The sequence below is a fragment of the Rhinopithecus bieti genome, unplaced genomic scaffold, assembly GCF_001698545.2.
Source record: "Rhinopithecus bieti isolate Rb0 unplaced genomic scaffold, ASM169854v2 scaffold_30732, whole genome shotgun sequence".
In the NCBI taxonomy this organism is placed as follows: Eukaryota; Metazoa; Chordata; class Mammalia; order Primates; family Cercopithecidae; genus Rhinopithecus; species Rhinopithecus bieti.
In genome coordinates, this window is record NW_016814045.1 from 6,027,717 (window position 1) to 6,052,654 (window position 24,938).

The 24,938-nt window shown below is 39.0% G+C and overlaps 1 protein-coding gene across 1 annotated transcript in view; it reads right to left on the reverse strand.

Moving 5' to 3' along the window:
• Window positions 1-24,938, reverse strand: part of FBXW11 (F-box and WD repeat domain containing 11) — a 144,150-nt gene that overhangs the window by 23,540 nt on the left and 95,672 nt on the right. The window contains 4 exon segments of the mRNA XM_017849423.1: window positions 8,210-8,347; window positions 15,715-15,788; window positions 15,791-15,804; window positions 16,650-16,836. Coding sequence (XP_017704912.1) covers window positions 8,210-8,347; window positions 15,715-15,788; window positions 15,791-15,804; window positions 16,650-16,836 — 413 coding nt within the window.

The window sequence follows — 24,938 nt, forward strand, 5'->3', positions numbered from 1 at the left end:
ANATGGCACAAGTATACATATGTAACAAACCTGCACATTATGCACATGTACCCTAGAACTTAAAGTATAATAAAAAAAAAAGTAAATAAACTAGTTACTTAACAAAAAAAAAAAAAAAAGAATTATGTTACTTAATCTTAAAGTATTTAGGAATTTTTCCAGCTTCTTTTTGTTACTGATTTCTAGTTTATATCCACTTGTGGTATGATCGGATATTGTATTAATTTCTAGCCTTTCATTTCTTTACTGATTTTTTAAATTTATTTTTTATTTTTCCATAAGCTATTGTACAGGTAGTATTTGGTTACCTAAGTTCTTTAGTGGTGATTTGTGAGATTCTGATGCACCCATCACCCAAGCAGTATATACTGCACCATATTTGTAGTCTTCTATCCCTCGCCCCCCTCCCACTTGTCCCCCCAAGTCCCCCAAGTCCAATGCATCATTCTTATGCCTTTGCGTCCTCATAGCTTAGCTCCCACATAACAGTGAGAACAATACGATGTTTGGTTTTCCATTCCTGAGTTACTTCACTTAGAATAACAGTCTCCAATCTCATCCAAGTCACCGCAAATGCTGTTAATTCATTCCTTTATATGGCTTCATAGTATCCCGTCTTATATACAATCACAGTTTCTTTATCCACTCGTTGAGCGATGGGCATTTGGGCTGGTTCCACAATTTTGCAACTGTGAATTGTGCTGCTATAAACATGCATGTGCAAGTGTCTTTTTTGAATAATGACTTCTTTTCCCCTGGGTAGACACCCAGTAATGGGATTGCTGGATCAAATGGTAGTTCTACTTTTAATTCTTTAAGAAATCTCCACACTGTTTTCCATAGTGGCTGTACTAGTTTACATTCCCACCAGCAGTGCAGAAGTGTTCCCTGTTCACCACATCCACACCAGCATATACTGTTTTTTGATTTTTTGATTATGGCCATTCTTGCAGGAGTGAGGTGGTATCACATTGTGGTTTTGATTTGCATTTCTCTGATCATTTTTTCATGTTTGTTGAGCATTTTTTCGTATGTTGAGCATTTTTTCATACGTGTGTTGACTATTTTGTATATCTTTTGAGAATTGTCTATTCGTGTCCTTAGCCCACTTTTTGATGGGACCGTTTTGTTTTTTTTCTTGTTAATTTGAGTTCATTGTGTTTGTTTTTTTCTTATTGATGTGAGTTCATTATAGATTCTGGATATTAGTTCTTTGTCAGATGTATAGATTGTTAAGATTTTATCCCAATCTGTAGGCTGTTTACTCTGCTAACTGTTCCTTGTGCTGTGCAAAAGCTCTTTAGTTCAATTAGGTCCCAGCTATTTGTCTTTGTTTTTGTTGTATTTGCTTTTGGTTCTTGGTTATGAAATCCTTGCTAAGCCAATGTCTAGAAGGGTTTTTCCAATGTTATCTTCTGGAATTTTCATAGATTCAGGTCTTAGGTTTGAAGTCCTTAATCCATACTGACTTGATTTTTGTATAAGGTGAGAGATGAGGATCCAGTTTCATTCTCCCGTATATGGCTTGCCAATTATCCCAGTACCATTTGTTGAAAACGATATCCTTTCACCACTTTTATATTTTTGTTTGCTTTATCAAAGATCAGTTGGCTGTAAGTATTTGGGTTTATTTCTGGGTTCTCTATTCTGTTCCATTGGTCTATGTCCCTATTTTTGAACCAGTACCACACTGTTTTGGTGACTATATCATTATAGTATAGTTTGAAATCAGGTAGTGTGATGCCTCCAGATTTGTTCTTTTTGCTTAGTCTTGCTTTGGCCACATGGGCTCTTTTTTGGTTCCACGTGAATTTTAGAATTGTTTTATCTAATTCTGTGAAGAATGAGAAAGGAATAGTTATGTCCTTTCCTGGTTTTGGTATTAGGTGGTATTTTGATGGGGACTGAATTGAATTTGTAGATTGCTTTTGGCAGTATGGTCATTTTCACAATATTGATTCTACCCATCCATGAGCATGGGATGTGCTTCCATTTGTTTGTGTCATCTATGATTTCTTTCAGCAGCGTTTTGTAGTTTTCCCTGTAGAGGTCTTCTGACTCCTTGATTAGGTATATTCCTAAGTATTTTATTTTTTTGCAGCTATTGTAAAAGAGGTTGAGTTATTGATGTGATTCTCCACTTAGTCACTGTTGGTGTATAGAAAAGCTATGAATTTGTGTACATTAATCAAAAGGAAATGCTATCAACAGGCCTTCAAGAAGGGAAGCGTTCTATAGTTCCATGACTAGGTCTCGGTCTTTTAGTGAGCCTATACCTCTAGACTTCACAAGTACTTCTTAGTTCTCCCTCACCCCTTTATGTGGGACCACATGGATGAGGAAGCTGGAGTTGTGTATTTCCCTTCCCCAGGTCAGCCAGGTTCTATAAAATCTCAGCACTTTAGGCTCTGGCTAAGCAGTTCCTACTGAAGGTAGACCTTGTCAAGAGGTACAGAATAACCTAGTATAGTTAAAAAGGTTTATTTTCCCTCCCCACTGCTGGAAACACAAGGGCATTTGTTCTGTGATAATCACTGACAGAACCTAGTAGAGCTCTTGGAGGTAAAACTCACAAAAGTGTGGTGGGGAGCCCTGATGACTGGCTCCTCCTCAGTTTATACTTCTCAGACTTGTCCCACACTGAACCTCCAGCAATTTTTCAATTACAGTTCAGGTTACCCTACCTAGGCACTGGTTCTCCTGGATGTTTCTGAGCCAGTGAATTATGATTCTCTGTATTTGCCTGTCTCTCCAATTTGTGGGGCAGCAGCTTCTCCTGTGACCTCACTTCTCTTACGAATCTGAGTAGAATGGCTGATTTTTCAGTTTGTTCGGATTTTTACTTGTTGTCAGGACAAGCAGCACCTTCTTACATACCAAACCCACTCCCTTCTTTTAATCTTTCCAGTGTTTCCAAGTTATCGATATTGTTGATATTTCATGGGAGATGAGAATGTTTTCAAAGACTAAACTATTAAAAATAGACTGTGCACCTATTTCTTGACATGTACAACAATACCATCATAATTTTTGCAGTGACTCTATAGTTTACTGCAAATGAACAAGATTTTATAAATGATGTAGACACTGAAGTATAATATCTTTCCACAATAGCAAAGCTTGATTTTAATTTCTGACCTAATGGAACCTGAGTTATTTTTAAAGTGATTAGTGATCAAGGATTGGTGCAGAATAAGGTAAAAAAAAGGTTTCCAACCACTGGTCTAGATAATCTCTTCAAAGCGTACTTCTGCTCTACTATTCTATGTCTTATAAATCAAATGGATGTGCCACAATTAAGATAATTCTTTTGAAAACACATCTAGTGTAAATGAATTCCAAGCCCACAGCCAGACTATGTTTTGACAAGGCTGTTATAAACTATTCTTATCTATTTCTTAAAGAAAAACTACCAGTATTAAATAGTAGCATACATTACACTTTCTAGAGATACTGGTAGCCACAGATTAGGGCTATCAAGTATACGTAAAAATAGAGTTCTGTGGGCCAGGAGCAGTGGCTCACACCTGTAATTTCAGCACTTTGGTAGGCCAAGGCAGGCGGATCACTTGAGGTCAAGAGTTTGAGACCAGCCTGGCCAGCATAGCGAAACCTCATCTCTACTAAAAACACAAAAAGTTAGCCAGGCCTGGTGGCGGACACCTGTAGTCCTAGCTACTCAGGAGGCTGAGGGAGGAGAATCGCTCGCTTGAACCTGGGAGGTAGAGGTTGCAGTGAGCCGAAATCGTCCCACTGCAATCCAGCCTGGGCAACACAGAGAGACTCTGTCTCAAAAAAAATAGAAAAAAAAAATTAAAAATAGAGTTCCGTGGTCAAATAAGTTTTGGAACTTGGGAAACACTGGGTGTCTCTATTGTAGGCATTCTCAGAGCCTTTCTATGCCACTGTATCCTGTGAATTTCTAAGCTGGAGACACAGCATGTAGTGTTATCTAAACTTCTTTGGAGGGCATTATTCTCTGCCTAGAATGTCTGCTAACATCCTCTAGATTCACATCCACAGAGTATCTTTTCGCAATCACTGCCATACATATAGGAAACCAACAGAACAGTTTCTTATATTCTATAATTCAGAGTGTGTTTGACCTAGGTAGCTGAATTACTAAAATTCCACTATTCCACTTTTTAAAAAACAAACAAAAAATTAAAATTAAAAAAAAAAAAAGCAGAAAAGTTTTATTTCACCCAAAGTAGAACAATAACAGAAAATAGGGCCAAGATGGAGAAAGCCCACCGCAACCTATCTCTGCAGTTGATTATAACTAAAAACTCTGATAAAACTAGTTGAGAACTCTGAAAAGTCAGGGGAAGGCAGATGTGGCAAGGGGTCAAAATGTGAAGAAACAATCCGCATGGGGTGAATTTGCCATTATTTTGTTTCTTGTTTTCTCTCTTTCTTTGTTTTTTGTCTTTTTTTTTTAAATTGAGACAGAGTCTTGCTCTGAATTGCGGTGGTGTGATCCTGGCTCACTGCAACCTCTGCCTCCTGGGTTCAAGCAATTCTCATGCCTCATCCTCCCGAGTAGCTGGGATTACAGGTGCCCACCACCACGTCTGGCTAATTTTTTGTATTTCTAGTAGAGACGGGGTTTCACCATGTTGGCCAGGCTCGTCTTGAACTCCTGGCCTCAAGTGATCCATCCACCTCAGCCTACCAAAGTGCTGGGATTACAGGCATGAGCCACCAACACCTGGCTTTTCCTCTTTTCTTTCTATTGTGGCTTTTGCTCAGAGGCAGGCCCTGACCAGGAAGCTATAGTGAAATAGCAATACACGCAGCTAAAGTTCTGAAAGAAATCCCTCTTTCTAGGCAGAGGGGCTGGAAAAAAGAGATCCCTGGGGGTTTCTTTTCTCTCTTTTCTCATAGGGCTCATGGCTTCAGTCATGAAGATGTACTACAGAACAATGGAATAGATAACAAAAATTCCAAGAGTGACCCAATTTTTCTGGCCAGAGGAAAAGGAAAAAAAGTGTCCTTATGAGCTGAAGAGACATAGGGAAAACCAAGAGAAAAGAACTAGAAATAAAAGAACCCAAACAACACATGACTTGGGCTTACCCTTGAGCTGTATATGCACAGAACAGACTGAACCAGCACAGCAAAGGCTGTATAACTAAGCTGGTATTTCAAGCGCTGCTGAAGCCTCAGATTAACCTCTGAGTAGTGAAAGCCCATGACAGACCCAAAGTGGCACAGCAAAGGCTTTGAACAGTGGAAAAGAGATTAGAACCATCCCCCCAACCCCTCCGATGATGCCAAGACAGAACTTGTGTTCTGAACCCAACTAAGTTGACTAACTGCTTAAAAACACACTTACCCAAAAACATCCCCAGAGGATTATAACAGGACCCACAGTCTTTACAACGTAATATCCACAATGCCCAAAATACGAGTTTAAATTACCTGGCATACAAAATCAAGAAAAATGAAAAATCTCAGGGGACTGGACAATCAACAGATGTCAAGCTGGAGGTTACCCAGATGCTGACATGGTTAAAGATGTTAAGCAGTTACTCTAACTATACTCCACAGGATAAAGATAAACGTGCTTGAAGCGAATGAAAAACAGAAAATTCTCAGCAGAGAAATAGAAACTGTAAAATATCATAGCTGAAATTAACTCACTTGATGGGGCGGGGAGGGTAACAGGAGAATAGAGATGAAGAGATGAAAAATTCAGTCAACCTGAAGATAGGACAATAGAAATTATCCAGAAGGGAGAGTAAAAAAGATTGAAAACAACGTGGAACAATATCTAATTTTGATCTAATATTTATGTGATTAGAATTTCAGAAGGAAAGGAGAAATTGGTACAGAAAAAAATATTTGAAAAAATAATGGCTAAAGACTACTGAAATGTAAGTAACGAAAGACGTAAATTTACAGATTCAACGAGTTCAGAGAAAGGCTTCTTGGATATAATATAGAAAGCATGATCCATAAAAGAAAAAACTGGTAAGTTGGACTTCATCAAAATTAAAATCTTCTGTCAAGTACAGTGGCTCACGCATGTAATCTCAGCATTTTGGGAGGTCTGGGTGGGCAGATCATCTGAGGCCAGGAGTTCAAGACCAGCCTGGCCAACATGACCCCGTCTCTACTAAAAATACAAAAATTAGCTGGGCATGGTGGCGTACGCCTGTAGTCCCAGCTATTTGGGAGGCTAAGGCGTAAGTGTTGCTTGAACCCAGGAGCTGGAGGTTGAAGTGAGCCGAGATCATGCCCCTGCACTCCAGCCTGGGTGACAGAGTGAGACTCCATCTCAAAAAAAAAAAAAAAAAAAAAATTAAAATTTTTTGCTCTGTTAAAAGAGATCTTTAAGAAAATTACAAGATGGCCAGGCATGGTGGCTTACGCCTGTAATCCCTGCACTTTGGGAGGCTGAGGCAGGTGGATCATCTGAAGTCGGGAGTTTGAGACCAGCCTGACCAACATGGAAAAACCCTGTCTGTAATAAAAATACAAAAAATTAGCCAGGCGTGGTGGCGCATACCTATAATCCTAGCTACTCGGGAGGCTGAGGCAGGATAATCACTCGAACCCGGGAGGCGGAGGTTGCAGTGAGCTGAGATTGAGCCATTGCACTCTAGCCTGGGCAAGGGTAAAACTCTGTCTCAAAAAAAATTTTTTTTAATAAAAAGAAAATGAAAAGACAACTCACTAATTGGGAAAAATATATGCAAAACGTATCTAACAAACGACTTGTATCTAGACTACATGAAGAACTCTAAAAACTCAATAATAAAGAACCCATTTTAAAAATGGGTAAAAGATCCGAAAAGAAACTTCACCAAAGAAGATGGCAGGTAAGCACATAGAAAGATGCTCACTATCATCACTGGGGAAATGCGAATTTAAAGCAAAATGAGGTATGTTCACATACCTATTAGAATGGCTAATATCAAAAAAACTGAGACAATCAAGGGCTGACAAGGATACAGAACAAAAGCAACTCTCAGGCTGGGTGCAGTGGCTGCTCACACCTGTAATCCCAGCACTTTGGGGTAGGCGCATTACTTGAGGTCAGGAGCTCAAGACCAGCCTGGGCAACATGGCAAAACACCATCTCTACTAAAAACAAAAAAATTAGCTGGGCATGGTGCCATGTGCCTGTAGTCCCAGCTACTAAGGAGGCTGAGGTAGGAAGGCAGGAGAATTGCCTGAACCCAGGAGGCAGGTGACAGAGACAGACTCTGTCACACACACACAAAAAAAAAAAAAAAAAAAAAAGCAACTCTCATCACTGTTGATGGGAACGTGAAATGGTACGGGCGCTGTGGAAAGCAGCTGGGCAGTTTCTTAGCAGGTGAAACATACACTTACCATATGAGCCAGCAACCTCACTCCTCAGTTTTCACCCAATGAACTAAAAATTTAGGTTCCCCAAAAAACCTACAGGTATATAATTATGGTAGCTTCATTCATAATTTTAAGAAACTGGAAACAACACAAACATCCTTCAACAGGTGAACAGGTAAGCACAGGAAAGAGGCAAAAAAGTCCAGGAAAATAAAAGGGCAGGACAAGGGAATTAGGGGAATGAGAGAGCTGCTCCATGTAACAGTTATACACCTCTGTGTGTTTATCAAAACTCACATAATTATACAACAGAAGAGCAAACTTCCCTGTTTGTAAGTTACAATGTTTTTTTACAAAATTTAAAAAACTCGATGCTTTCTAAAATATGAGGACATAAGCTACAATGTAAAATAAAATCAAATTAGATCAGCCATCAAACAGATTAAACATAAGAAATAATACAGTTTATCTACTATTGAAAAGTTAATGAAAACAATATACGTTGCTCTATCATTCTGTGGTATTATTATTTGAGTCCTTCTCAGAAACCATAAAAGGTAATGGCTTTGGTTTATAAACTACCAATACTCTTACCAGCCGGCAAAGCAATCAAGAGCCCTGTGATACTGGGATATTTTCTATTTACACCTAATACAGAATATAGAATGTGACTGTGCTTAAAGAAGGATAAGAAGTGAGACAATCCAGGATCTTGTATTAGTTACGGGGAAATGCTCTGGCTCTAGTTCTTTAGAACTACACTGAGAGCTGCCAAGATTGAGTGGAAGAGATAAAAACCAATCTGGAGTAAATGGAAAGATTGTCACATCTAGTGTCTAACACATAGCCACGATTCTAAAAATAATACATATAAAATTCAGTCATTCACCTTAATAGAATTATCTCGTAGGCCACTGATAATTTTTTCATCATCATACTGTAAACAGTAGACACCTTTACTATTTTCAGAGCGGCACTGAATCCTCTGCAAGTTGTGTCGTCCACACCGCCAGTTAGATTCTATAGTCTAGGGGAAAAAGGAGACAAGAGATGAGTTTTTATGAATCAACTTATTCTATTAGGTTTCAGACTTTGGCGTTGCTTCCAGAAACAGCATACCACCGATACCCCAATCTTGGTTTGCATAACTGTCTGTGGATAGGATCATGCTCTTTTCCAAGTAAGATATTAACCCAACAATCTTTTCTCTTAAACTTTCCCTGCCCATCTGGCAACTATCATAGGATTTCCAATGAGTTTTGGATTGGGCTTGAAAAAACTGGCCTAGACAGAATTCAGTATGTTTAAAGAATGCCATTTGCACCCAAAACACGCAAATAAATAGTAACTCATTGGGTCGCTCCCTAATGCCAATTAAAAACCATCATTAAGCATATATTGACAATCTACATACCCAAACAAAGCACTGTCTTGATCACTGAGGAAAGATATTGAGCAACTACTATAAGCCAACTACATAGGAAGAATTTTATCATTTTTAACCTTCCTAATGTTTCTGTAGAGTAAAAATGGTACACTTCAGCCCTGGATTCTTGTTCCTCTTATCATTTACGCAACATTTGCTGAGATGTTAATATATTCCAGGTACCGTGCTAGGCACTGAGGATAAAAAGATCAACAGGAGACATACGAATTCAGGGAGGCACCACTCCAATGTTTAGACCCATGGCGTCTGGAATAGACAGACACTAAACTAAGATTATTTGGTTAAATGATCCATACAATAACCTTGGAAGGAAGGAAGTACTTATTATTTCCTTTTTACAAACAAGAAAACAGAGTTTAATTTGCCTGCAGCCACAAAATCAGTAATCAGACCAGCTGGAAATCACACTCAGTTCTTTCTGACTCTGAACCCATATTTTGCTACTAACATATTCAATACAAAGCAGGATGGGCTTGCCTCTTGAGGCAGTGCACACAGAACGTAAGATCAGTAACAATTCCAAAAGTGCCAAATGAGTGATAAAAATTCTAAGTGCTGCAAGGACTTAAGGGAGATAATGAGCTCCATAGCCTGGACCACTGGGCCAAGTTTAGTGAAGAAGTAGGTCATACCCAGAGCACCAGAAGACCTAACCTCTGGGAGTAGATATAAGTGATTTTTAAGGCTCAAAAGATACAATGTCTCTACTAAGAGTAACTAAAGTCTGAATTCCTGATCCTTGAAATTAGGGGAAAATAGGGATTTCAATAACCTGTTACACTTCAGGATATAGTTTCTCTCTCAGTAGCTAATTATTTCTCTACAGCTAAAAGTCTAATTATCTGCTTTGCTGAAGAAAGGAGTACTTAATTACTGGCTCTACTGACATCTAACAAACTATTTCTTCTTATTTTGAAGATAGTATCCTTCTGTGCACTCTAAAATCTTAAAATTAACTGAAAGCTATGTGCCAGGCACTATGCTTTCCTAACACTATACCACTCACTTTATATATTTCGTAGCTAATTTAATCGTAACTCCGAAGCAGGAATCATTGTTTGCATTTTATAGAAAAGGAAATGGAGGGTTGGAGATATCAATACACGTATACTTAAAAAGTGAATATTTCCATAATTTGTGGCCCCAGCGCTTAGCAAGAGTCCTGGAAACACGGTATCTTCCCTCGAGGAGCTCCCATACACATCTGTGAGGGCAGGATGGCGTATTTCCAATGCCCAGGAGATGAACAGACGTGCCATGGAGATGCCAGGAGAGAGGAAATACTCATCTGTCCATCTGCCACCAAGTCAGAACTTCCTAGCCTGGGTCATCATCTCTAGTGACTTGGTAAAATATTAGACATACAAAAGCACACTTCAAAATAAAAAAAATAAAAAAACATAACCCAACCAGCTCTGCTACCTCTATCAAAGTAGACAACGGATCTGTCCAGATAAGCAACTTCTTTATTTAAAAAGAGGTCCAGAATACAGGCATTTCTTAAGCAGAACTTAACGCATGGAATCATTTAGAGAAACAATGTATTTTTAGATCGTGATTAAGCCATCTCAGCATGCTGAGCACTCCAGGAAAATGCTGATTTAGTAGGCAGATGTACTGGTAACAAGTCTACTTTGTGGCCAGTGACTCTTGGCAGTGGTTACAAATGTTCACATTATACCCTCTGGGGGCCCACAGAGTTGCTACAGAATGTATGAGTTCATATGAACCCAAAGTATTACAAAGATGAATACATAATATGTTTTTACATATATGCCAGGTGTTACCAAGCTGTTCTTAGGTTTAAGAGGTATACAATTGCTTTAAGATGACACTGAAGCAGTAAGTAGCTTTGTTTCGCTTTATATTTCAATGACTAGAAAAAGCACATTTACTACCGCATGAGAGTTTGAGGGGAAACAATTATTTTAATTTAAAAGAGGGGTGGGGGGAATCCCTATACCAAAAAGAATTTCCTACATGCTCTCCCACTACTCTAAAATGTTTCCTAGAAGTGGGTGACGTGGCTACAATCTTTAACTGTATCCAAAACCCTGAAGACGCAGCAGAGAAGACTGCACAGAGGAGCCAGGGTCCTCTGTACACACTCAGCCTGTGATACATCAGTCCCCTGAGATGTCTGGACAGAGGATGACAACAACATTAAAGGCTGGGCTATACTCTCTATCCCCAACCCTCAAGTAAGAGCTAGGGAAGAGGACCTCACAAAAGCTCTGCTAGATACCAGATTTTCATTCTAAGTTCAACGGAAGTTAGCAAATGGCTTAGCTTCTCAACACTTACAAAAAGCCTACTTTTCTCAAATAAGTTTCTGCATTTTAAAAGAAACAGTTTGTCAACCAATTCTTGATGTGTCATTTTACAAAGTCCTCACCTAGGCCTGTTTTAGAAATCATCAGTTTCTTGAATCCCAAAGTGTAGCTTGTTTTGAAAAGCAATGAAAGAGACACGGAGCCAGATCAGGGAGTTGACTGCTTTGCTGCGCACCAACCCTGGGTAATTCCTCTTCTCAATTCCCAAGGCCACCTGCACAAAAAAGCAGCACTTCCTGTCAACTACGCCAGCCTAAAAAACTACCCCCATGATGTCTGACGACCTCGACTTTTACCTGAATGCTTATAAGCCAGGTCTTTTTTTTTTTTTTAGAAAACTAGACCTTTAAAACTGGCAGGTAGCCCACTGTGGTAGAAAATACCTAGGTCAAGTAGCAACTTCGGCAAAGGACTTCCACTGCTGTAAAGATGGGAAGAGTAATATCTACTCCCTCAAAACCACTGTTAAGGTTCAAATGAGATTATGTATGTAAGTTCTCATTATTGTGCCAGCAAATGGTAGTTACGTTCTTCTTCAGTTGTTGAAAACGTTAACCAAAAAGAAAGTGGGCTGCAACAACAAATACATAATTCTCACAAAGTTGCCAGAAATCGTTGTCTCAGTCTAGGTTGATATTTAATGCTAATAAGCCTGAGCCTTCCCTAACCATTCCCAGGAAGAGGCTCAGCCTTCAAATGGAATCCAACTATTATCCTAATGCCAGCAGCAGGAATAGAGGTCATACACAGGTGCATCTCTTTAATTACGTGGATACCTATCATTTCACTTAGCCATCATGTGGTATGGCTACTGTAGAGGAATATTTCATGTTTTTGAGAACTTGTAAAATCCCCTTACCCTGCGCAAATTTTCAAAATACTGGGAAAGTAGCCATGATACACAGAGTATACAGCGGCATTTAAATTGGCAATAGAGTGAAAACAGATGTCTGAGTATGGAGGAATAACATTATTTTTAGAAGCCTAAACACAACTGGGTGGGTGGGCAAGTTTTGACATTTTCTGGTCAGGACAATGTTAATATCAGGTTTGCAAACCACAAAAAAAGCTCCCCGCTTTCCCTGAATAAAATGTGGCTTATTAAAAGGTGTGATACAACACACCATCATTTTCCCAGTGGTCTGTCCAAGAAGAGCACTTCAAAGGCTTCAATGCAATGAATGAAGAGAGGAAGAAGGTAGATTACTTGAAGGAGTTTGTCACTACTCAAATGGCAAAAGAGAAAAATCCAAGTTCAGAATACCAGAACTCTAGGGCTGCTGTAACAACTCCCAACTCTCTGTTAATGGACACTTGGGGGCACGCTAGAGTGAAAGCAGCATGGACTTTGGAGTAAAAATCTCAGCTTTGACAATTTGAGGATTAAATTAAATCACTTGAAGCAAAGTATCTACAGTCAGCCCACCATTAATGGTAACAACAACAACAACAACTAAGACTCTAGACAGCAAAGGAGAATATGGCTGCTTCTTTTAGGAGTGAGCCTCCGGTTTTCTAGGAATTCCTTCTTAATTCAGAGGCCCTCTAAACCCTCTCTGTGTGGCAAGAACACCCAGGCGAGATGAGCCTTTGCAGAAAGCTTACAATATGTATTTATTCTCCCCAGACTCCATTTCTCACATCCTCATTTCCTGAATAACAGGAGCTGGCTACACTAAGCCAGGTTCTCTATTTTCCCTTAAAATTAAGCCAATTTTTGGTGGGTCAATGTAGAAGGGCAGATTCAGAGATGAACATTTCCTTTCTGCTCATCAAAGCCAAATCTGGGAATGTACAGATTACAGGAGCTGGCACATAAGCCAATCTGCCGAGGTGGAGGAAGAAGGAAAAAAAGAAAAAGGTGTTGTGAACTGGCAACCCTGCAAAGTATATGGGAAAAAACACAAGAGACTCTAAAGCTATGTACAGGCAACTGGGGAGGGAGGGGGACATAAAACAGCCACTTGACATTCCAAGTGTCATTTATCTTTCTGCAATGTGCTTAAAAACCCTACTACTTTCACATAAGTGGACTAAAACAGGGCCCACTAATCAGATCTTAACTCATACCCTTTTTTCCATGAACAGTCAAGAACATTGAGTATTCACACAATTAGAGAAGGAGGCAAAGACCACCTTGAAATTCAGCAGGCATAAAACATGCCTCTTTCTCCCTCACTTCTTGAATTTTCCACTCTGAAAATGACAAACAACAACTCTCAGCCTGGATAGAGCTAAACAGACCTCAGTTAAAATCCCATCCCATCTCTTCTAGTTAACTATGCAGCAAGTCCTAAAACTTCTTTTAGTCTCAGTTTCCCCCTATTATAAAGATAATAACATGCACCTTGTTGTAAGAATAAAAAAGAGTAACCTACATAAATCACCCAATACAGTTTGATATATGCAAGGACTCAAAGTGGGTATTTGTAATTATTATAGTCTGCTTGTGAGGATTTCATACCAGCCATACGAACAGAGTCAAGCCCGTGAGAGTCTCTCATTTGATCCAGGATCACTGAAAGAACTCTCTCCATATAACTCTCTATATTCTGTTTTATTCTGGCCAGAATGAAACACACTCCCAAAACAGGAATAAAAAAATCCATTTTGAGGTGGTAGCAGTGGTCTATTGTTAAAAACTCATATTAAGGTAGAAGGGTATATGGTTGATCACAGACTCAATTACCCACTAGCTGTGTGATCCTGACTAAACTGTTTAACCGTTTTAACCTTCTAAGGTTTTCTCAAATTTAAATAAGTACTTGGCGTACCTTTCAGGTTTTGTCCAAAATGTTAAAAGAGAAAATGCATTATAAAGTAGTTAACAAAGTATCTGGCATAAGTAAATGCTATTAGTGGTACATTACTTTTATGATTATTACTAGTAGTGCATATATCAAAGTATAAACATCATCGCTTATATCAAGAGGTCTAGCCCACAAAAATCTGGAGAAGACTTTTGTGGCCAACCAGTGGGTTTTTCCAAACCACACTTTAAGAACCACTGGGTAGACCACCATGATGTAGAGGTTGTGTCGCACAGGGTTTTCCCATAGAGCTGTTTCCCCTCACACCTGCCTCCTCTCCTACTTTAAAATATCATTTGAGCCTGAAAAAACGATGATGGCAGGTGGTGTCACATAGTGTCATGTCACAGAATACTGAATTCACATTGTCAATTGTAAGAGCAGTCATGAGGATTCAATAAAATAATCTATGTCGCCACATCTTCAACCTGATCAGAGTTCTTCCAAGGTTCCTGTTTGTTCATAATTAACTTTAAACATCATTTTTTTCAAAGAATTTTTTTGATAAAATTATTCAAAGAAGTCTGGAGATAACTTTGTAAATAGTTGCCCCTCATCAAAGGAAAACAAAAAACAGAATGTAATGTAGTTTATAAGATGGGTACATAAGAAATGCCTTAGTAAAACTACCTAGGGGTAAGCGACAGCCCCATCTCCCCTACGACACACACACACATCAACCTAAGATTAAAGTTAACACCATGTCTCAGCCACTAGCCCTGCAGGGGCAACTTACTCTAAGTTTGGAACTGCCAATGGTCAATTAATTCTTAAACTTTATGATTTATCTAGTGAAAGTTTTCATTTAACCTCCTTAAAGGGTTGCTTATAGATCGTTTCAGACAGCAGAATATTCAAGACAGTTTGTGTTTCAAATAATGATATTCCAGTCACATTCAGATTTACCATTAATGGAATGATTCCATTATTCACATCTGCCTGGAAGGGGGGAGGGGTCCGAAAAAGCACATGTTTCTCCCTTAATGAATTTTGGCACAATAACTTTTATGTCTATCACCTGGGGGAGAGGATTACTTCACATTTGGGAAACTGAGTATAACTTTATGGGTGATATTGCATTGCCTAGCAAAGGCTAAACTTTTCTGCCAAGGAGGAAACAGTGAAGTAACCAAGACCTGCCAAGAACACATGTGAAAGAGTTAATGAGAAATGCCTGTGCATGTCTTTCCTGGTTCAAGGAAAAAGTCTAAATAGTAAAACTAAACTAATTAGAACACATGAACGATATCAAACATCTCCAGTGTTTCTCATCAAGTTTACAGAGTTTTACTGGTCTGGTGAAGTTACGCTCAAATCCAAAATGGTCCAGGAGCATAATCTGCCCTATAAATCCACCTAACTGTTGCTTAGAATGATATCTGCATCATTTTTATGAAAACCTATGAGTAATGTACAGAGAAAACTTGGAATGTGCCTTCTCTAGTTCTCTAGAGATGGCTCAAAAATATAAAATGATGCTTACTTAAAAAAATGGGGCCAGGGATTTTGGAAAATTTATCAGATTAGAATAAAAAGATGATTTTAGATTAAGACTTGAATTAACTGGCAGCCTTGCAGAAGCATTTCATGTTTTAGAAAAGTTAGATATTCTTTGCAAAAGACATTATCTTTTCTGAAGAAGAGCTGCAGATTATATACATCGTGACACATTTACTCCAAAAGCTCAACTTTTAACAAAAATTATTAGTTCTACGATTTTAGAACAAAAGAACACTCTAAGGCAACATAAAAAGTCGAGAACAAGACACTAAGAGCCCATAAAACAGATAAATCATAAAGTTACCTCTATATCCTGGATAATCTTTGGGTATAATGACCTATAAAATGAATTTGGAGGGCCATCTGTGGGTCTGTTTTAAACAGGTACTGATCCCTGGCAAATAAAACAAACAGATGTTACATTTTTGCACATAAAAGGGTGAATTTTATCTAAACATGGTGCTGACAAAGATATATCTTTCATGTCTTTTAACTTGCATTGAGCTTTAACTGTGCAAAAGCAGGATTTCTGACAAATTTACATGTTAGAGACAAGTTTAGCTCAATTCACAGCTCTCTAACACAATCCTGATCTTCTGTTTTCTGAGTACTAATATATAACAATCTAGCCTTTCATTCCACAGAGTTTAATAAAAAGCGCTAATGTAGCTTTGTGAAAAATCTAACTTAGTACACATCAAACTTCCTCCCACAAGGAAAATACAGCTCTGACCCTCACTCATAAGGAAAATACAGCCCTATATGCACCTCTTTCTGTAGCTCTCTCTGTGCTAACTGGGCCATACAGCATAGAGCTAGCTATAAAGCTGCATCAGAGTTATGAGTTTTCTCTGAAAAATCCTATCACTATTACTTCCTCAACCAGAAGTAATAACAAACAGCAAAGTGGCACTACCTGACTTCCTCTTTATTTTTGTCATATCTATATTTTGGTAATGGTATCATCACCTAAGCAAAATGTGAAGGAAAAAGCATAAACACATAGCTTTGAAAAGCCAAATCCCATTCAAACTATATAATACAGTTAATAAAGGAAATACACATTTCAGAGGGAGAAATTTTAACAGCTTTAACTTTTTCTTTCAACTTTTGATCACTCATTTTCTCCCCTTTTTAAAAATAGGCCAGCACATTTGCAAGTAAAATTGCACTTTTGACTAATCAAGCTGACTCTGTCAATGAAATTTTTTCAAGGGAACAAGCAACCCAAGTACTTACCACCCTCTTCTTTCTGAAAGTCCTTTCCATAGAGGATCAGTGCGTACCATTCGTTCAATCAGCTTCTTCCAAAGCATTCCTTCTGAGATCACTCGCTGCCATTCTTTACACACCAGCTCTGCTGCACACAAAGACCTGGCATCCAGGTACGAAAGAATGTTTTCTGCTATGTGATCTAAGCCTTGCTCTACAAAACAGAAAAGGGAATGAAGGAATGGGAAGGGAGATAGAAAGGAACCAGCCATCATTTCCTTAAAGATAAGAGGAATAAAGAAATCCTGAACCAAGTATTTTAGTAATATCAAAAGTTCTACAGATACTCAAATCCATGAGTACATAAACATACACACTTCTTTTTGGTTCTGATTTTTTACGATAAACAATTAACAGCAACTCTTCTCTGTGTGTAAAAGCTGACCTTGGACAGTTCTGTATCTGTCAAATATTATGATAAAAGACTTCATTTTCTTTTATATAACTCTCACAGCCCTCCTGTGGGGCAATGATGCCCCAAATTTTACAGATGAAGTACAGAGAGGTAAAGAACTCAAGATTTTACACTCCAAGACTGGAACTCAGATTTCTTGCTTCCAAGTTTGTGTTCATTGCCATCTTATTCACTGTCTCTCATAACAAATCATATCCCCATTAATCCACACCCGGTGTGAATCCCCGGGAGGTCAGAAGACAAAAAAGGCAAAACACCGACTCATCTTGAAAAACTTACGAAAAGTTAAATGGCAATCCAATAATTAAAGTCGATTGTGCTTAAATGTATTTCTGTCAATCTTTTCATCTTCCTTTTGTGAGTATCCATTTTCTGTTCCTAAACAGATGGGGACAATCTTCAAAAGCAATAGCCCCATGTCTGCAAATCCTAGAATCTTAGAGGTTATTGGCTTCAACCTCCCACACGATACAAGGATACTCTCAAAGAAAACCACTCCCAGCCTCTGCCTGACATTCACAATGTGAAGATGATCAACATGGCCACCACTGTTGCCACCTGTAAACTCCCATCCTGTGGCGGTAAGCATGTCTTCTGTAGTTGCAAGAAATAAAGCTTATCCCCAAGCTTATTCTGTGTAGGGATGAGAACACAGAACATATCATCAGAAAATTCCCATTTCAAGTCCCAGGTTCACCACTTACTAGTTCTATGACATGAAACAAACACTGAAACATCCCTGTGCCTTGAATTTCTGTGCCTTAACATACAAAATGGTAATCACCAGTAACAACTGTCCTTTCTCACACTGTCAGAATCAAATTCAACAGTTTTACAAAAACATTTTATAGACAATAAAGCACTCTACAAGGTTAGTATCTGTTCCTTTTCTCAAAATAATTAGAAGTAGTATAATAGCACTAAACTTGGTTGTTGAAAGGCCAGATGTAGGTAAATTATTAAACTTTCAGAGTCTCAGTTTCCTCATCCGTATAAGATTATGATAATAATCTCTACTTGATTCTGAAAATATCAAAATGAGACGATGGATGAAAAATGCTTTACAAACTAAAGTTTCTTCAACTCTAAGAATGACTATTATTATACCATTGGTTATAATTTCCAGGTTCTTCATATACTAAAATTGTCTTACTCTGGACTAGATCAAAGACCCAAGCTATGGTCTAAGAATAAAGACTACACTGGGACCACTGTCCTTTCCTGCATGTCATTTATATTACAGTTAATGTGGTCAAAGGCTGCACTGACTTCCTCTGACAGTCATATCACAGAAGACGCCTAAGACGGCAGTATGTTAGAATTAAAATCCTAGGCCTCTCCCCCCAAAACACCTATTAAAACAATGTCCCCTAATGCTCTATTTGTACAGCGAGTTGGAAAGGCAGGGGCAGCTTTGTGCAGTTTATATTTATCCTTACTATAATTCACCTTCAAAGCTTTGTCTGACCCATCCATTTCAGTCTCTAGAATTCTGATTTTTGTCACATCCAGAAGAGTGGGTATTCCACACCAGACCTGCATGATGGGCTAAAGTACTAAGGCAAACATGTCAAACCATGTTGGCAAACATGCTAAATGGGTCAGAACCAAGGACAGCACCCATGACACTAGCTATTATTATAGTATTTCCCTCCAAGCTAACACTGATGAACTCATCAATATGCCCAGGGCACCCACACTGAGCCATCCGGTCTGTAGTCATCTATATGTGCCACTGCCCAGCCCATGTCTCTCTATTCTGTCCTCAGGGTATTTGGAAAAACCGGCCTATGATGATACTACCATCTATTTACTTCATTCTTCAGACCTACCTACTAGCCTGGTAACTTTATCCAAAAAGGAAATAAGGTGAGTTTGGTATGGCTGCTTTCATGTTCCCATGCTGGGGTTTGCTACATGAAGTTACACTGCAATTTTTCACGTACATGTTGACACTAGATGCTTGGTATCCCTTTTAAACATATCTAGTTCACATTCATTATAGAAAATTTATAAAGTGTAGATGAGCAAAATTTTTTAAATCCCTAAACCTCATTTCCCAGAGATGGGAACAACTTTTCACATTCTGTATACATCCTTCTAGGTTTACACAACCATACACAATCTTTTCAGAGGCTAATTAGCCTTTGAAACTCATCTAAGAATTCTGCTAAAGTACAACATCTAATTTCATAGCTAAATCCCCCCAAAACACCTTCTCCAGTTCTTAAAACCAGGAATTCTGTTCATCAGTCATCTCTGGTGCTATCATGCAAGACTACCATGTGCAACTGTACAAGCTGTACAGGGCACAACCGTACCCAATAGTTCTGCATAATGGTTTTCAATTACTTCACAATGTTCTACAATTTGAAAAATCACCACCACAGGTTTTGCCACTATTCAGGCATACAATGTATTTAGGCCTACTTGTTTACACGAACTATGTGATTCCTAAATATCTTCACATCTTTTCAAATACAACTTTGCTAACCTTTGCTTTAAAGCCATTATTCTTGGGTTGGGGGGGTGTAATTAGGTTAATGGGAGTGAAAATATGTTGTTTCTTTCTATTATCACTATACCATCTATTCTAAGCACATTATTCCTTCATTCTTTATAATCTTGCTCCAAATAGTTAATTATTTTGTTTTCAACTCTTTCAATTTACTTCAACATTTTGGCCAATTTTACATTATTTGGGGTTTGGTCCTCTTGGTACCATTTTCAAAGGTTTCACAGGGACTCACTCTACCACCCAAGTTGGAGTACAGTGGCACAATCATGGCTCACTGCCACCTCAAACTCCTGGGTTCAAGCAATCCTCCCACCTCAACCTCCCAAGTAACTAGGACTACAGGCACATGCCCCCACACCCAGCTAATTTTTTTTTATCATTTGTAGAGATGAGGTCTCACTATGTTGCCCAGGATGGTCTCAAAACTCCTGGGCTCAAGCAATCCTCCTGCCTTGGCCTTCAAAGAGCTGAGATTACAGGTGTGAGCCACTGCACCTGGCTGCCTTTCTTCCATCTTCCATGTTTACTTAAAATCAGGGAAATCCAAGGATAATCACGTGGAGTTCTACTTGTGTCTCTCCATCACTAGGATTGACAAATTATTCATCAGAATTTCAAACTGCAGAATCTGTCAGCCCTCTAAACATTTTCATTCAGTCTCTAGCCGTGGACTAACAGACTTGGCTCTTTCAATCTTTCTAATGCTGGGGTACTTATCTATCTTCCTTTTCTGGTTTCTACACTTAATATTAGAACACAGCTAATTACAGCATCTTGCTTTATCGTCCAGACTGGAGTGCAGTAACATGATCATGGCTCATTACAGCCTTGACCTTCCAGAACCAAGTGATCTTCCTGCCTCAGCCTCCCTAGTAGCTGGGACTACAAGTGTGCATTACCATGCCAGGCAACTTTTTTTAGTAAAGACAGGGTCTCACTATGTTGCCCAGGCTAAGAACATAGCCACTTTTAAAGGTTTATAATACTTCACATCATTAACCCCAAATCCTCCTAAGTGGTTATAAACACATCTCTAATTAATTCCCCTCTAGAACTCTCTGCTCTCTGAGAGGTGAAACAAACAGCAAGACAAGGATGCATTAGGGGCTGCATGGTGGCTCACACCTGTAATCCCAGAACTTTGGGAGGCCAAGATGGGCAGATCGCTTGAGTCCAGGAGTTTGAGGCTGGTCTGGCCAACAAGGCAAAACTCCATCTCTACTAAATATACAAAGATTAGCCATAGTGGTACACGCCTGTAATCCCAGCTACTTGGGAGGATGAGGCATGAGAATCACTTGAACCTAGGAGATGGAGGTTGCAGTAAATGGAGATCACGCCACTGCACTCTAGCCTGGGTGACAGTGCAAGACTCTGTCTTTTAAAACAATATAAAAAATAAAAGAATGCATTAGGTACTTGCCTTTTCAAACCTCAAAGGCTGCAACATCCCCATCATCTGTGATGGTAAAGCAGCACCCAAACCTTCCACCTATCTGGGGGGTCTTATGAGTCTGTGTGGTTGTACCTGACTCAACTCGGGGTTACTGATTTTTAAAACAACAGCAACAAAAAAATATTCCCCCAATCTTCTCCTGACCTACTAAATCAGAACCTCTAGATGGTAAGGCCCAGGAATCTGTATTTTTTTTTTTTGGGACACGGATTCTCACTCTGTTACCAGGATGGAGTACAGTGGTGCCATCTCAGCTCCACCTCCTGGGTTCAAGCGATTCTCCTCCCTCAGCCTCCCAAGTAGCTGGGACTACAGACGCACACCACCACGCCCAGCTAATTTTTGTATTTTCAGTACAGACGGGGTTTCATCATGTTGGCCAGGATGGTCTCGATCTCCTGACCTCATAATCCACCCAACTCGGCCTCCGGAAGTGCTTGGATTACAGGCGTGAGCCACCGTGCCCAGCCAGGAATATGTATTTTTAAGAAGTGCCACTAGATAACACTGAAATATTGGGAACTATTGGTTTACAGCAATGATATCCCTTTTAGTCCTCTTTGATTCCCCCATCAATTGCTCACAACTAGGCTATCAATGAGTTTTTACAGAAATAAATCCCTTATTAATACTTATTTCTTCCTCTTTCAAATGCCATCAGTCCAATTAAGCAACATCTCAGTGATATCTATGAGATTTGACCTATTTCCTTTGTCTAATACTTTAAATGCACTTCCTCCCTCTATAAGGCAGCATGTTTTAGTCTTGTGGAAAATACACTGCCTGAAAGTCAGATAAACTAGGTTGAATCTCAGTTCTGTCATCTGCTAGTTGGGTGACCTTAAGCAAATCAGTTTTCCTTTTAGGATCTCAGTCTTCCACAATATCAGAATGATATTAAATGTCTGAAATAAATTACATTATATAATATTTGCAATAACCTTCTGAGATAGGTACTCTAAATACCCTCATTTTACATGGAGGGAATCTCCCAGTCTTGTTGGGAAAGTTAGTAAGACAGCATATGTAAGGAGCTGGGTAAATGAGAAGTTTACTCAAGAAATGTCAGTCTTTGTTCTCCTCTCCCCCAAATCATCTCAACGGATATTAATGGACAAGGCCACTACACAACATTCTTCTTGCTACTTTCTGCAGAAAAAATATTATGCATCCCCTCTAGCAAAAAGCTAAGCCCCCCACCTCTATTTTTTTGGTGTAAGTCTCATGGCCCCTTAAATGTTTTGAGAAGAACAGGAATCAAACAATCTCTATTCAGGTACCTTAGAGTGGCCACCCTCAGGAGCCATGCAGACCATGTAACTTTCTGGTTTCAAGCCTATTCAGGACAAAGAGGTTACTGAATAAGGTGGTCCATTTGCCTGAGCTAAAAAGTGCTTTGAGGTATTTAAGCATTTTCTGAAGTACCTATGTCTGGCTCTCATTACTCTATCATGCTGAGACTCCCCCATCTCCCACCACCACCCCCTTTTCCTAAGGCAACAAGAGGACACATTACAGCTTCAGAAAATTGAGGCCATAACACTTTGCACACAGTGCTGAAGACATGCTGCTGTTGCTAATTACAGGAACCAGATGAAAGTCTGGAAAAACTTCAATAATAAGTTAAAACAATTAAAAGGCACAAATTTCAAAGCTCAATATGTAAATAACACTGTATCAAAATGAAACTCAAATGTCAATTCAATGCCCTTGACTACAGCCAGTTTTAACACAGCTGCTTAGATCATACAATTACAGAAACTTTTATTATTTTAGAAATGCATTTCAAAGAGCAGCTGCAAAGAAACTTCCTTTCCCACCCACCCCTCCTATCCCTTCCCCCTCCCTAGTCACAAATCTAGTTGTAAAATCTGAAGTTCTAAACGTTTTAAAAGAAAACAATGCCAATTACTAACAGCAACAGTCCCTCAACGGATGCCTTCCACTTGGAAAACACCAACATAAGGTTTCAGACAGAAATGAAGTGATAAGCGGCTCAGGTCACAAAGTCTAACATCTTTTTCCATAAAACACCCAGGAAGCAAATCAACAAAGTGACACACACCTATATGATGTCAGGATGAATCAATTCGGAAATCAGTGGGTGAATAATTAAAACGTCCTAGCAATAAATCTCACTACCTCTGGAGAAGCAGGTGTTTCCTGCCTCTCTGGGCGTTTTTCTAAGCTGCCATCCTCAGAATACCCAATAGATGCCAGGCATACTATAACGTATCATCATTAATCCTCACACAATACCCATAAAGTATTACTATTATTCCCACACAGATGAGGAAACTGAGGCTCCAAAAAGTGGGACCACACAGCTGTAGAGTGTAAGGGCTAGTATTCAAACCAAGGGCCTGTGTGACTCCAGCACCCATACTTTCTCCTGTCACGCTGCTCTGGCCGTGTACCCAACCTAAAGCTTCATCTATGCTCTGGTTCTTCCACATCTCCTAGGACCTTTCACCTAATCTCTGTCACATTTATGGTCCATAATATGGCTCATCATCCTTTCTTGGGGATAAGACAATTGAATAAACCAGGGCCAGAAAGCCAAGTGTTTCAAAACTCCTAATTGCTTAGACACCTCAACAAACAGATCACCAATGCTTATCATCCTTTTTGAAGTACAATCTGTCTCTACTTTACATGGTATGAATTTTCCCATTAACAACCATTCTTTACAAACCACAAACTCAGCCTGCAGAAATTGACATTGCAGACTAAACATTTACTATGATTTTTAGAAAGGCATATCATAATTATCACTTTTTCCACTGAGCCAAAAGGAGCCAGAGACCACAAACATTTTCCATTTTCCCTATACTGACAGGTATGATATTCACAGCAAGAATTTAAAAGCTAAAATTATAGATAATTTTTATAGAATTAATGGTTTTCACAACCAAATGAAGTCGTAAGTTGACTGTCAATTTCAACAGTGTAAAAACTCAAACTCAAGATGATGTACAGTAAAAATGAAACACCAAACTAGTATAATGATTGATAAGTTGCTCCACACATTATTAAATCTAAGTATGAACATGGACATGGACCTGTTTCTCCTGTGATGCTCTTAAGGCAGAGTCTGTGTTAAGGAACTAATGCCATGCTTAATCTAGGTCTACTAGATACTAACTAACACAATCAACTTGGCCAGCTTGTCCTCAGCTATTAGATTCATATGCATGATATATACTGACATATGTATATATGTTCAGATCAAGTCCTGTTAAAACAAATAGCATTTTAACTAAAGCATTTCCATGTCCCAGCCAATGGTCCATTCATTTCATGTAATATTCAATACCACAAAATTCCACTTTAACAGAGATATGGACAATGCCTTAACATTCGCTGTAATGAAAACTGAATTGTATGCAATTATACTAACCATATTTATATACATAACACATGTTCATCTGGTCTGCTTCTTCTCCAAGGCTGTATACTCCCTAAGAGATGGGGTTGCCTCTGAACTATACTCCAAAAATCAAGAGAACTTCAACAGTGCCACCTTGTGGTTACTCTGCAAATATAAGGTGAGTTCCCTGGCACTCAAAAACGCTTGAGAAGCAAATTACAGGGAAGAAAATAAAACCAAAACGGTGGAAAACAAACAATAAATTGAATTGCTTGAAAAAAATGAGGGTATCCTCTCATCATTTAAAATCACTTATGAGGGATAAATACAATCACCAACCTAAAAAACGACTGTCTTTTCTTGGTGTGAGATGCAGCCTCATTCCATAGGTTTCTGAGTTTGAGTTCTGTACATATAGAGAAGCTTCATCATGTGTACATGCCTCATCTTACTTCCACTCACCTGTAATTCTTTCTCATACAATCAAAAGCATGTCT